At 39.9% G+C, this 14,246-nt stretch overlaps 1 protein-coding gene across 1 annotated transcript in view; it reads right to left on the reverse strand.

The window, feature by feature from the left end:
• Positions 1 to 14,246, reverse strand: part of nrxn3a (neurexin 3a) — a 241,614-nt gene that overhangs the window by 15,727 nt on the left and 211,641 nt on the right. Inside the window, exons 22-23 of the mRNA XM_040137140.1 lie at positions 2,610 to 2,699; positions 126 to 433 (exon numbers count right to left, since the gene is read on the reverse strand). Coding sequence (XP_039993074.1) covers positions 126 to 433; positions 2,610 to 2,699 — 398 coding nt within the window. The remainder of the gene's footprint in view (positions 1 to 125; positions 434 to 2,609; positions 2,700 to 14,246) is intronic.

A 14,246-nucleotide genomic window follows, 5' to 3' on the forward strand; every position in this document is an offset into this window, starting at 1 on the left:
AACTTCAAGCAACAACATGTTGCACTAATTATTGGTGCATTTTTTTCTTCAGGGCATACTGAGTATGTCCTCTGTCATATGTGTAATGCCCTTTATGTATAGTGATTATGGAAGTCTATCAATACCTGTACAGTTGAAGGGGATCTGTGTTTCCGTGTGGTGGTGGTGGACATCATGGTTGTAGTCTCAATGAATGTTGTGGACATCTCTGGAGGCATGGCCGTGGTCCTTGCTGAGCCTGCCACACTGGGCACATCACCTACCAACCTCACACTGCCATTAATCTTGATATTAGGGTTACCCTCTGCAGCCATGTTCAACACCTTGAGGCCGTTATAGTAAAGGCCAGACAGTTGACCCTGAAAGGGCCGACCGCGATCACTACCACCAATTGCGACTGTTGCTTGAGTATTGAAAATTGTCAGCTGTCGTCCTAGAGGAGACATCCAGATATAAGATATTTTAACAGAGGAAAAAACCTTATAATATACTTATTTATAGCTGCATTGTTCATTTACAACAAGACTAAGGGCCTTATTTTTGTGGCAGCACCACAACCAGTGCAAGCTGTGCTTCAGCAGTTTGGGATTTCCTGACCTTGAAATTCTCTTTTATGTCTGTGAGGTTTTTTAGTGGCCAGTGCAAAGTGCACAGTTGCACAGGTGCAAGGAGAGGCACAAACAGGTCGGAGGTTAATTCAAATGAGGCAGTAAGTTGTTGTTATTTTGGACGAAGTTGGGTCTTTAGACATCGCGGTGAGAGAGGTCTGTTTCTTTGCTGCCAATTTGGTGATTTTATCAACCAAGATAAAATCAAGAGCAAACTAAATAACTGAGTAAAAATAATGGAATAAAACTTAAAATGTAAAAAAAAAATTTCAATTAAACACTCAGTAGATGCTTTTTAAGTATACGTAAAAAAAAATACTGTTGTTAAAGCAGTCTTGCATTGATCTATAAATGCATATGGATGATTCTCACAGTGTCTGTTGTCCACAGCTGCTTAAACCCCTGCAGCCATCTAAAAGCAGCAGGACAAATATGTTGATAAATGTGCAATCTCCAATCTGAGAAATGCCAGAGTGCAGTGCCCTTAAAAACTGATGTCCAATGTGTTTACCTTGATTAAATCACCAGAAAATGACAACCGCTTCTACAAAATAACACACAACTCCAGACACATCAGGCTGGTTGGTAAGAGCTCAGTATTCTGACAGTTGTCACATGTAGGAGACATCAGATTACCAAGGCTCATTAATCCTATGCATCACTGCATCCTTTCCAACTTTTTTTCTCAGTAGAGGTTACATGCATATCTGTTGTGTCACATCAGTGATGACATGATGCGATGACTTACAACATGAGAATCACGACTGAAATAGCATCGGATTGATGTGATCATATAGACAGCTTCAAAAAAACTTTTTTCCCCCCTATTAATTGTTTCTTTCTTTGCACTAATTAACAGTTAAAAACCCCACATCATCTGCCTCTGCTTGCATGTCCCGTCCAGACAATAATAAGATTTCCTGGATGCATCTCTCCAATTGTTCTCCAATCATTGTTGTCATACTTAACTGTGATTGGCTCAGCTGTTTCAGCTCTAAGACCAGTGATGTGACTGGCTGAGTGTATTTATTCCATGTGATCTCATGGGATTGCTCTTAAAAAACACACTACTTCAGGGACATTTCTATGCAATTTAAGCTTTTTGCTTGTCATTTATTCTAGCTGTATAATCCCATTATTCATTTAACACCACTTTGGTTAGGGTTAGGGTTAGGCAGAGGGTTAGGGGTTAGTCAGTAGAGTAGTGATGTTGCGTGAAATGACACACGAAAATGCAAAAAATGCATAGTGATAACACCCCAAATGACTTCAACAAAATGGCGTGTTATTCATATGCCATGTGTTGAGATCAGGCTTATTTATTAATCAATACAGCCAGCTTTTTTGCAGTGAGTGTTGCTGTACATACACGAACCAAATTGGCAGCTTTAAGATGCCCACACAGTGTGTACCCAAGACCTACCACTTCGCGCTGGTTGTTGCACTTACACAATTAAAATAGGACCCTCAGTTGCTTCATGAATGTGTGTAACAATTCATAATAATGAACTCATTACTATTACTAGTTCATTTTTATTATATAGTGAATTATTTTACAGTTTATTAGTTCATTTATTTACACGTATTTAGTTTCTTAGTTAGATAAGTATTTATCATTTTTAGCCCAAATGAAATTCCTTTTAAAGTTGAGTGAATGGGTTTACATTCATGTTCATGCTAGTAAAACTAAGTTTAATGTACTTTATTAGAAATGGAAAGCATCACTTTGGTCTGACAACTTCAAAAGAAAGTTCGTATGAATCAGGTATAACCAGCGCTAATGTGATATCTTCTGGGTTGAAGTAATTATCACCGAAAAACACTCACAAAAAATTGGTAATTGTTTTTTAAACTTTCAAATCACACAATTAATTTAGGCCTTAAATAGAGACAATGACTATACATTTAGTCCTCTGACTTTAAAATTGCAGTTGAGATTTTTCACATTATATAAATATAGTGAACACACATATGAATAAAAATATGTTTCTTTGAAATTACCTTTCTCTTGTAGCCACTCTTCTACTGGTCTGGCGTATTTGAAAGGAATTTTCTTATTGGCCATTTGATAGCGTTCAATGTCGCTGTTCCCTTCAAAGTTTAAGAAGACATTTATAAAGACATTTATTGATCATCAGCATCATATCACCTGGAGGAAATCATTTTCCCTATAACATTTACAATATGTTTAAATAACTTTATCTGACGATTACATTTTTATTAAACTTGTTTTAGTTACAGACTAATTTTAACTTGTTATCCTTAATCTTTATAGAAAAACAAACAAAGAAACAAAATACAGGAATTTTATCAATGGGGGAAAATTGGATAAGAAAATCAATAATAAACTATCTGAGTGAATAGGGTTTTTAAAACTGTATTTTTTTACATGGAGGGTTTCTAGTATGTTATCAACACCTCATCTGTGTATTCCTCTTTTACCTTTTCACTTTGTATAGTGAAGAGGAAATAGAGAGTATGATTCATGTGATGTCACCTGACTCAGCAATGAATTGCATAACAAATCTACAGCTGCTATAAAATGGGTGGAGCTGTTATATTCTGAGCTAAACAAATATATATATATAATATATATATATAATAAATATATATGATGTCAACTGTACGATTCCTCTTTGATTGATAATGTACAATTTACAGGTTTAATTAGTCCCGTTACATGAAACCACCACAGTTTATTTGTTAGTTTGAGGATTATGTACAAGAGAATTTCGACAGAAAAACTGTAGTTTTTGCACCAGATATTTATTTTTTTGTCATGTTACTTATGTATCTTTCTTTTTGAAGGATTTACACAGCCCTTTGGAAGTTATCTTCTCACATTTCTTCTATTCTGTTTGACCTTAAGCAGTATGTTTGGCCTTTTGCTTGAAATCTTTGTTTTTCACTTTTCTTTTTTCTATTCAAATACACAATGGCAGCTGGTTTTATTTGCATTTCACCCCTGAGCAGTGACTACATTTGCTGTGACATCACATGCACACTCTATATTAGTGGAGGAACTTTATTTACTGTGAAGCTGTGAACAGTGTCTTCATTGAAACATGGTGAAATATATCTTGGTGAGCTTGTGCTTTTGCAAAAAATGTTTTATTCCTTTTTTAAATTGAGGCATATTACAGTAATTATCAGAAATAAAGGATGACCCCTGAGGATAACTGAAAGGTTGTAAAAATGATAAAAACAAACAAAAACAAACAAACAAACAAACAAAATTGGAAATAGCATTTGCTACTGTAATGTAGTTTGCATGCATCACAAGATTCAATAATAATCCTATCAGCTCAATTTTTCTGGGCTTTGATTATTGTAATATGGCAGAGGCCTACCAGGACATGGCATCACACAATACACATCACTCAAGGGTATAAGACAACATTACTTACATTTCACTGGACAGCATGTGCATTTATTAAACTCATATATAAAACTATGTCGAGGTACAAATGAGGACCTGATATGATGATTCTCCTTGGTAGCTAATAGCTGATATGTAAATCTGTTAGTGAGGGCTCAGAGCTCACACATAACGGTACACTGGTATGCCATAATTATGTTCTACCTTAAATGTAGTATGGATGCAGTAAAAGCTTCACCTTAATGTTACTATTTGTGAAAAAAAAGATACAAAATATGCATATTTATATATAATAGGCATATTTTGTATCTCATTCTCTCAAAACTTGGCATTTTCAGAAGGGGGGGAGAATGCCATTTGAGACACGTGGCCATTGCCAGGCTTATACCCGCAGCCTACATCCAGTGAGTCAGATTATTTGTTGCCTAAACCTAACCACACGCGGGCTTCAGGACGTAAAGGGTGGCCTCTATTGTAAGTCCTGCACATTGTATAGGTTGGTTGGTTCCAGGATTACTTTTCATTCATAAAACCTTGTTTACATAGGTAATCATTGTCTTATTCAATTTCAATGAACTTGTACTCGTTTGACAACAGTATACCAAATTAGCTACGACCTGAGTAAAGTGGCACAACGTCTGGCTAAACCTGGAATAGGGCAAATGAGATACTGAGTTGCCCTTGTATCTCATTTGATCCAGCTACTGTCCTGAATTAAATAAAACAGAAAGCAGAACCAACTGAATTCAAGCACTTTATTCAGCCTTTATTCAGCATTTCCAGTTTAATGAGGATGCCCAACATTACACATTTATTTTAAGAGCAGACCCTGAAACAGAGCCAATGAAGTTGGACATCCCTATGAAAGAGTGCACCACAAGCCCTGAAAGTAGATATGCACCTGCATGCTCATACATGGGGGAGATCATGTCAACAATCTATTCGGCCAGATGCTGCTTTGACACAGGCCTCCCTAATGTGGGTCCCCCATATGAGACAAAGGGCCTTTTTAAGGAGCCAAAAGTCATTTTCAAACAGAGAAGCCACAGGCCAAAACTGGACAGGAGCTCAAAAGGGGGTAGACAAAGAGCCGTGAAAACAATCTGAAGATCTTAGGTGGGTAGCAGAGGTTGCAGAGACTCCTTCTTCTTTTTCCAAAATTGCAATGCCAAGGGATGAGGTCCCAGGGACAACCTATCCTATTTGCCATAGGCAGTAGAAATCACTGCCAGGTAGTCTCTTATGGTTGACTCTGCCCGTCCTCTAGCAAAAAGATGCTAGAAAAACGGCAAGATCACAGAGATGTCATGAACTGAAGGGTCCTCCCCCCTTAGCATTGCACCAGTCTCTAAAGATCTTGCACTTGCTGCTGTACTGCAGCCTGTTGGAAAGAGTCTTGGAGGGTTGCCATTTCTATCACATCTCCATCTAGCCAAAAAACGGGAAATGCCACTGTTCAAGGGCCACACAAGAATAGTTGGGGTATGGGGCTGTGGGTACTATATCCTGCTTTGCACCTGCACAACATGTCCTGTCTTCCTGGGAGACACAATTGTCTTCAACCCACCCTGCCACAGTTGTGCTGTTGGTCTGCTCAAAAGCATGTCTCCCCAACACAAATGGGAAGTATCTCAAGGTCAGGTGAGGCCTCCATCTTAAAGGAGCATTACATGCCATGCCTGCTGTACAGGACCCAACTAAGCACGAACAGACCTCCCCAACTTGACTATATCTCACCCTGATTGGGAGGCATTGGTTTTTATGGTCACCCATCGGCCATCCTGGCCCAGGGGAATGCATTCTCAGATGGCATGTGACTGCCTCCACCACTTGAGGACCATGAGACCTCTGTGGGACAGAGTAGTACCTGTCTTGTGGCAGACATACCTTTTCATGATCGCTTCTTTTCTGCATCCGAAATTTTCATTGTGACTGAATTCAGAACAAGTCCAAAATACTCCACTGATCTTGGGGAAACCAAGCAGCTTTTTCCTGCATTCAGATGCAACCCCAGTGAAACCAGATGAGGCAACACAGCCTCTTTGTGACTCAGCGTCTGGCTCTTTCATGGTGCACATACCAGCCATTCGTACAAATAGTTCAACACTTGATTGCCTTTTCCAACAAAGATGGGCCAGGCCTAATGGCAGGACATTGTATTTAAAGACGCTCCCCTGCAAGTCAAACCTAATCTCTTGAGACAGAGGCCTTATTGCAGCCTTCCCCAGTAGGGCAGAAATTTTGCAATCTAGAGTAGCAGAACAGCATTTGTATTCTCAATACCTTGAAAATGATAGGACCATGCCCTGAACTGCTGGCGTTACCAAGACTCTAGAGTGCTGATCACCCATGGGCAAGTGGTGCACTGAAACCAAGCACTAAGGTGACTAATGGAGAAGGCCAGCATCAGAGGCTTTTGCACTGTCAGGTGTTTGGTGCATAAACGATTTGCCTGATCCCATGAAACAACATCAGCATCTGCTTTGGTTGAAAACCCCGTTTCAAGTTTCCAGAACAGCGGGAGGAGCCCTGTTCCATGAGACAAGAACGGTGAAGGCCACCACACCTCCCTGGGGGTCCACAAGGAGCAGGCTTTGACTGTGCAGGTTGATGGATAGATGTCGCGAATACCCTGACTTTTTCCTTCAGTGCAGCCTCTGCTGTAGGCCCGAACACCTCGCCAGGAATTATACCCCTAGGAGACAGACACAGATTGGGCAGCAGTCTGCCCTGGCTCGTATAATTATGCCTCCAAGCAATGGTCAGTTTGACAATGAATTACCCAGGACATTTGGATTGAGCACTGGCACCCTGGATCCCAGTGTCAAACACCAGCAGCCAGATGCGTGAAACTCTGTGTAGATTCATGTCTAGAACTGTGGGTATGCACAAAGAAAAAAATATGCATACTCAGTCTTTTCATCAGATTGCTAAAGCTGTGTGTATGCCTGGTCCCCTTTTTATAAATCTCAATAATTGTGGATCTGGGTGCACATGCATGATCCAAATTTGCACTCCCACAGTTAGCCATAAATAGAAACCCTGAATCACTTGTTTGCATATTGATACTTGTGCCCGCTCCATCTATCAGTTATGAATGTGATGAATGGCAAAGAAGAAGCAAAGTTTTAACATTCTTGCAACATTGTGAGGTTCTCAAACAACACCAGAGCAGCTGTCATTATGCATTACTGTTACACATGGCTGTGGCTATAGTGCCCATACCATTAATTTATCACATGTATCTTTAAACTGTCATTGGCAGTGATATATCAATTATCATAATTAAACATCAGAAAGATTATGAATGATTATAGTGCTCATATTGAAACAAACTTTACAAAGTTCCTCATAATTGAGGATAAAAATGAAAGATCATCAATTGGGGAAATGATGGCTAATAAAAAGAATGATGAAATCCATCACTCATATATAGTAACTTAAAATTAAGCTTATAAAGGCACCTTTGATTGAAATTTTACAAATTACTGCATAGATTAAAGTAATAACATCATTAGAGAAATTGGCAACAAGCCTAAACAATGTTTTACTATAAGATACATCTCTCACTTTTAATCTCCTTCTTATCGTATCACCTGCAGCTGTCTCTAGAAAACTGTGCGTACTACTGCTCTGAGTTGTCTGTGAGGTGCACATATTCTCAAAGGCCACAATTATGAGTGTGTAGCTTGACTGAGCTGTTATGAGTCTGTGCAGACTCATTTTTTTGATAGAAAAAGGAAACAGATGTGCGTGAGATGATGACATGCTTTCTGTGTAGACACACTGTATAATGAATTCGGGTCAGGATTTTTAGGAGACAGATTTACATTGTGCCTGAGAAAATCCCAACAGCTCCCTCAAAGCTCACCATTCACACTGGAAAAAGTCCCTGTGCGCAATATTTTGTAGTTTATACGATGCCTTTAAGAAAGCTGACTACCTAACACAATCCATTTTAATACTTCCAATTTGGGTTTAGGTTAGGTTTAACTAACAATTAAAAGCTACAATAAATTGAATTTATAAACACTGAAAATGTGAAGGTTGTTGCTACAGGTATTTGAGAAGGAAGAGGAATGTGAGAATATCAATATGAGGTCCACATTGGAAGAGAGGGCGGCGGCCCCAAGAAGACAAGGCAGCGCCAAGTCAAGGAAACTCTGCTAAAGTACATTAAGGGCCAGATTGAGGACATTTTTACGTATAAAAAAAATACTACATATGAAGATAGGAAATAAGAGAGATCCCCCAGAGTCTAGATGCTGGTGATGGTGGAGTAGAGCCAGCGGTTGGTTAATGGAAACCTTTGGACAAGTGTCCCTGGACAACATGGGCGTTGTGGTGGTTATGGGGAAGAGGTGGGTTGCCCAATAGTAGGTCTGAAAGATGGGTAGAATTGCAATGATATTGAAAGAACGACATTCGGTGATGTTTGATTGGCTCGAGAATGCAGTCACAAAGCTCATTGGTCAGATACTTTGACTTAGGGATTGTGAATGGAGGGATTTGACAATGTGTGAAAGTGGAAGTGATGGGGAGAAATAGATTAGGAATATATAACCAACATTAACCCATAGTGAAACAAAAAAGAACGTCAGGGAAGATGTCTTCTTTATTGAACTTTCGCCAAAGCTTAATTTCAATAAAGAGATCAAATGGAAGTGAATAACAAATTGTATTGTGGTAAGCAAAAGAAAGTTTTGGCAATTAAACTCCATCAATGTGAAGCATCTTCATTAAGCGCAAACCCATATGAATATAGGACATAGGATAGATCCCCCAAAATGAATGAAAGCATTCTTACCATTGCGATGGTGATTAATCATATTGTGAAACAAAATGCACAAGAAAATCAAACAGTGATGATAGTGAGCAATAAGGAGCCATGTCACCTATAAGGGAACAACTTTTTAGGATATATGATGCATAAGGGGCAGAGAGGGATAGAAGGCTAGAGGCTGTAGGACACCAGAGGAGAGAGACAGATGTTAGCGTGCAGCAAAAGCTAGAGGGCCATCCAAGGCCAGAGGAGAGAGATAGATGATAGCGTGTGATAAAAGCTAGAGGACCATGGAAGGCTTGAGAGGAGGAGAAAATGATAGCCTGGAAAAAGGCTAAAGGCCACCAAAGACCTGAAAAGAGGATTAGATGAATACTAGAGAGCTGTCGAAGGCTTGAGGAGAGGATTAGCATGCGGAGAAGGTGAGAGGTAGAGGAGACTGGAGGAGATGATAGAGCCAGCAGAATGAGAGAGACAACATGGTTAGAAGAAATGTGAATGAGTTGTACATGGAGTCATAACCAGCTGTTGATATGTATGACTTAGCCCATGGGTTATCAGACCAGAGAAAAAAATCTGAGCACAGTAGATGTATGTGGAAATTCCTCGCAGTGCAGTACCTAGTGCAGTATTGAGTGGCCTCAGTACTACTGAGGGTTTAGACCACATTTTTAAAAGCGCCTGTTATGGTTGAACCAGGCCTTACACATGGCAAACCTATCAAATGTTAAAAGAGAGGGGATGATGAGCCAGAGATTTACCTTGCGTTAGAAAATGTTAACCTAAAAACAAATGCCAGCAACCTATTTGCAAATATATGGAGCTTTCATTTTTACATCATTGCAATAAGGAACGAAATTAAATCCAGTTAAAATTGGATGAAGTGGCAGTGCTGACTGATAGGCAGAATAAGACCAATGTTTCCAACATTTGATGTAAAACTGCGACTGCCCAGCCAAAACTGACCCCAGACATATCAAAGGACAATAGGGTAAATTTCTGAGAGCAGAGGGAGATGGAGCGGGGAACTGAGATGGCTAACCACCTGTAAAAAGCTTCCCTGAAAATGGGCTTACACCTCACAAAGATAATCACAAATGGCACTGTACCTGTGGAGAATTGAAGACTTGGTTTAGTAACAGGAAATGAAGGGGCGGCCTTAAGGGATTATGCATGTGGCCAAATTAGATGACCTAGCAGAAATAGAGTTTGTGAAGTTTTAACTAGATTTGTTTAGTACATGTACACACAGCTTACCAAACAGATCTCCGAACTGAAATGACTAACTGTTTCACCATAGTTACTGATCGAATGAAGCACTGGAGCTCTTCACCAGTGACTGAGCACCATTGTCAGCTTAGCTGTGATTTACAGTAAGTTGCTTCCTTGTTGAAAGCGTATTAAACGATAGCAATGCCGCAGAATCAATCATGACCTGACAATTCTGTTGTAAATATAGGCTGCTGACCTTGTGTATGTGCTTATATGGCTAGTTTTGAAATGAATTGAATCTGGCTAGCAACGGACTAAAAGAATCCAGAATCAGAGCAGAATGTCAGGCTGTATGAATGGAGATGCATTCCCTAATGTTATCAGTACTGAATTGTATTGAACGGAAATCCATTCACTTAATGTTTTTTGAACGTTGGTGCCTTAAATGGTGATGCATTTACTTTGTGTTTTAACACTGCATTGCCTTGAACTGTGATGTGTTCACATAGCGTGGTGTCCACAGTACCTTGAACAGTGATGCATTCACCTACTGTTGTATGTACTGAAGTGCATTCGAATGTTGATAACTTTAGTTACTGATGTTGGAAATGGGATGGCTTGAGCAGTGATGTGTTCAGTTAGCATACTGTTACTCATTGTGGGGGGGATCTATGAGAAGATATTTGCTGCAGCAGATGGAGGACTAATAGAAGTTTGATCTGATTGCAGTAGAATTCAGAATCCCACTTAATGCCAAACATATGCTGCTGGGATGGGTGAATTTTTGTTGTTGTTGTTGTGTGTGGTGGAATATTTTCCAATGGGACTTATGTAAACAATGGGGAAAAAAGGAAAAGTGAACGAGATGATGATGATGATTGTATATACAATTTAATATGCACCTGTTGCCATACAGTGATCAGCTTTAACAGGCGTGGGGCAACAGTCTTGACACAGAGGCTGGCTTACCTCAGTCCCACGAGAGGTGCTGGAGAGTGCTTGTGGGCCACTGGCTAGTACCTTAAAAGATTTTAGAGCACTGTCTTGGAGGGATATTGGCAGTCTGTGGGATTGATGAATAAGCACCAGAGCAGAACTGGTGCAAGCCAGAGAAAAATGCGACGAGGAGAGCACAATGGCTAGTGCTATCCGTTCATGCTGTTGGGCCTTGATTGGAGATCTTGCACTCGAGACCAGATCTGGATCTATGTTTAGAGCTGATGTACCGGAGAGTTGTCAAGAGGCGAAACAAAAGCTTTGATTCATGATGCCAGCTGATGATGTGTAAATGAGCAGGATCTTCCTCAGTAATCACCCCCTCATCCACAAAGACATGGCCAGAACCGTAAACAACTGAAAAAGTGAGTAGCAGAGCACGCAGATGAGTGTTTTGAACATTATAGCACGATTGCCTAATAGTAGGCATGAAAGACAGCGGGGCAGAATTACAATGATATTTAAAGAACGGCATCCAGTGATTGATTGGCTTGAAGAACCCGGGCAGAAAGATCATAGGTCAGATATGGTGACATGGGGATTGTGAATGGAGGGATTTGACAGCGTGCAAAAGTCGAAGTGACCAAGAAATAGATCAGGAGTATATAGCCAACGTTAAAACGTAGAGGAACAAGGCAGAACGTTAGAGATCTACCTTATTGTACTTTCACTAGAGCTTCATTCAGTATAGTAAGTGCTTATCATTCAGGCTTATACGTGTGGTTCATACATAGACTACTTCCTGATTAAGTAATAATTATGATTAATAGATTTTCACAACACATGGGTTCATCTACAGTTTCATTGTAATCAAAATAGTGTTCTGAAACCGGCATCATGGAGAGGATGTTGAAAGCCCTGCAGTCACGGCTCAAAGACTATAAATGACATCATATTAACACACATCAGCCACTGTCACAGTACTGTTGGATCATCATCATGGCTCAAGGACATGGGCTGTTTCCTCCTCCTCTCTCCTGTCTACAGTCTCTTTCCCACTGACACTGGGAGGGTTCTTTGCCGTGTCAGCATGATGCAAATATGACTGTATTAAACCATCCACAATGTTTTCATTTAATCACATGAGATTAGATGGCAAAGTTTCAGTGAACTTTTTATCTGTCTCCCTCACACAAAGCACTGAGCAGCAGCTCCCCAATGGTTTTATATGGCTTCAAGACTGTGTCTGATAGTGTATAGGGTGGTGCAGCAAATCCCCTCTTTCTATCGTCTCTATGCCCAAGTGGAATTTTACACATTTCCCTACAGTTTTCTTTTACTATCTAAATTTACATCCTCATTTCATGATCGCTCCCATTTCTCCCTCTTCCCCCCTTTCACTTTGCAAAAACTAATGAGAAAGACCCATTTCATATCCATGTTCTACCCTAACTGTCTTTAACACCACTTTCAAATTGCTGACCCACAATGCCATATGTTCCTTTAACAAGATCTCATGGAAACTGAACCTGAATTTAGATTTTCATCAGTCCCATCTCAAGCTGACAAGGTCAGGCCCTGTAAAGAAATTAAGTTTTGACTGAGAGTACGTAAATCCAGGTCTCTAGTGTTGTATTTAAATATTTCAGACATGAGAAAATGTAAATGAGCAATGCCTGTACACACATGGTTCAGTGTAACTCTTCTTATACGGAATTATGTTCAAAAGCAATCAGTGATCACACCTGATAACCTGCAATTTCCCCATATCAAGTTGTTACTTCAGATTCAGTCATGGGACTCATCTTAGCTCGTGCATCAATCATCGGCAGTAAAACAGTTTATAACATGCACCTCATTAGTTGTCTTAGAGGTATATGCTCTCTTAAAAGACAGGGTGCTGACCTAGCAAATAAATGTGTGCTTTTCTTTAAAAAATGCTTAATTGTAGCCTTCCTTGCTTCAAAGCTCTGATGATGCTCCAGTACACTGCTTAAGATAGAGCCAGATGGATGAATAAGGGAATCTCTGTGTATTAGGCACCTTGGAGTTCAAAAGTGAGTGAGGTCTCACGCACATGGTTATAGTTACAGCTTTTATTAAGGTGTAACAACTACTGTTCTCAACAGAATAAGTCTGATGAAAGACATGCTGTCTGCTGAAATGTAAGTTGCTGAATCTTGAAAACTGTAACTATAGCTGTTTGCTCCAGACCTCATCCCTCAAAACGAGTAAATATTTATTTTACATGAAGACCGAAGCATCAATATGATTTTAAAGTAACACGCTTGCTCTTACAGTTTTTTCTGAATGTTAAACACTATTCTTGAAGCACTGTCTCTGAAACCATTAAGACTTGCAGCCATTGCATTAACAAGTGTGCAAAACCGAATGCACGTTCTCTGCTTTACACCCAATTTTCAATTTTATAACACACCTCTAGCGAAACTGTGAACATTGCTCTCTACATTGCTATGCTATTTTCTCAGTTGCCTTTCCACATTGATGCAGGTGAAAACACTTCGATAATGAGTTCACTCACAAATCAGAGCTTGAGCACTATAAATAGGCCAAAGGTAAACATTTAGTTGGACGACAATAGAGGCCAATCTTGGACAGAGAGTAAGAGGGTTGAGAACTAGAGGAGGACAAGGAGGAGGGAGAGGAGTGAGGAAAAGTGAGGGGAAGAAGTAAGGGGAGAAGGAGGAGAAAGAAGAGGTGAAATAGGACTGGGGAGAAGGAGAGGATGGGGAAGAGGAAGAGGAACAGGAAGGGTAGTCAGGAACACAATAACTGATGAAATCAGAGTGACTGTGGCTGAACCTGTTGTCAACCATGGGATGAGCATGAGGAGGCTGTGCAACGGGTTCAATCAAAACTGAGCTGTCATACTATTGCAGCTATAATCTGGATATTTTATAATTAAAACGTAAGTAACTGTATGTGATGCAGTCTTAAGATAATATGCAATGTACTTTCATAATGAGAAGGATCTATCACCAAACCATTCAAATGTTTTTTTACAGAATGGCAGAAAACCAGTATCTGTTGGAAAAGGTCTACTGTTTACCTCAGAGAAGGAGGCCCACGTTGTAAATATAGTCATTGCAAATAACTGCATCCGGCTCAGAGAACTGCAGGCCCACATAGTGGCAGATAACACCATATTCCAAAACCACAGCAGAGTGAGTCTTCCTGCATTGTTTCGTCTACTGAAACGCAATCGAATTAGCATGAAGCATTTGTACTGTCCCTTTTCAAAGGAAACTCAGATCTAAAACAACTGAGATATGAATATATACAGGTAAGCTATACTATCCTATCATTG

The sequence above is a fragment of the Xiphias gladius genome, chromosome 10 (assembly GCF_016859285.1).
Source record: "Xiphias gladius isolate SHS-SW01 ecotype Sanya breed wild chromosome 10, ASM1685928v1, whole genome shotgun sequence".
Taxonomy (NCBI): Eukaryota; Metazoa; Chordata; class Actinopteri; order Istiophoriformes; family Xiphiidae; genus Xiphias; species Xiphias gladius.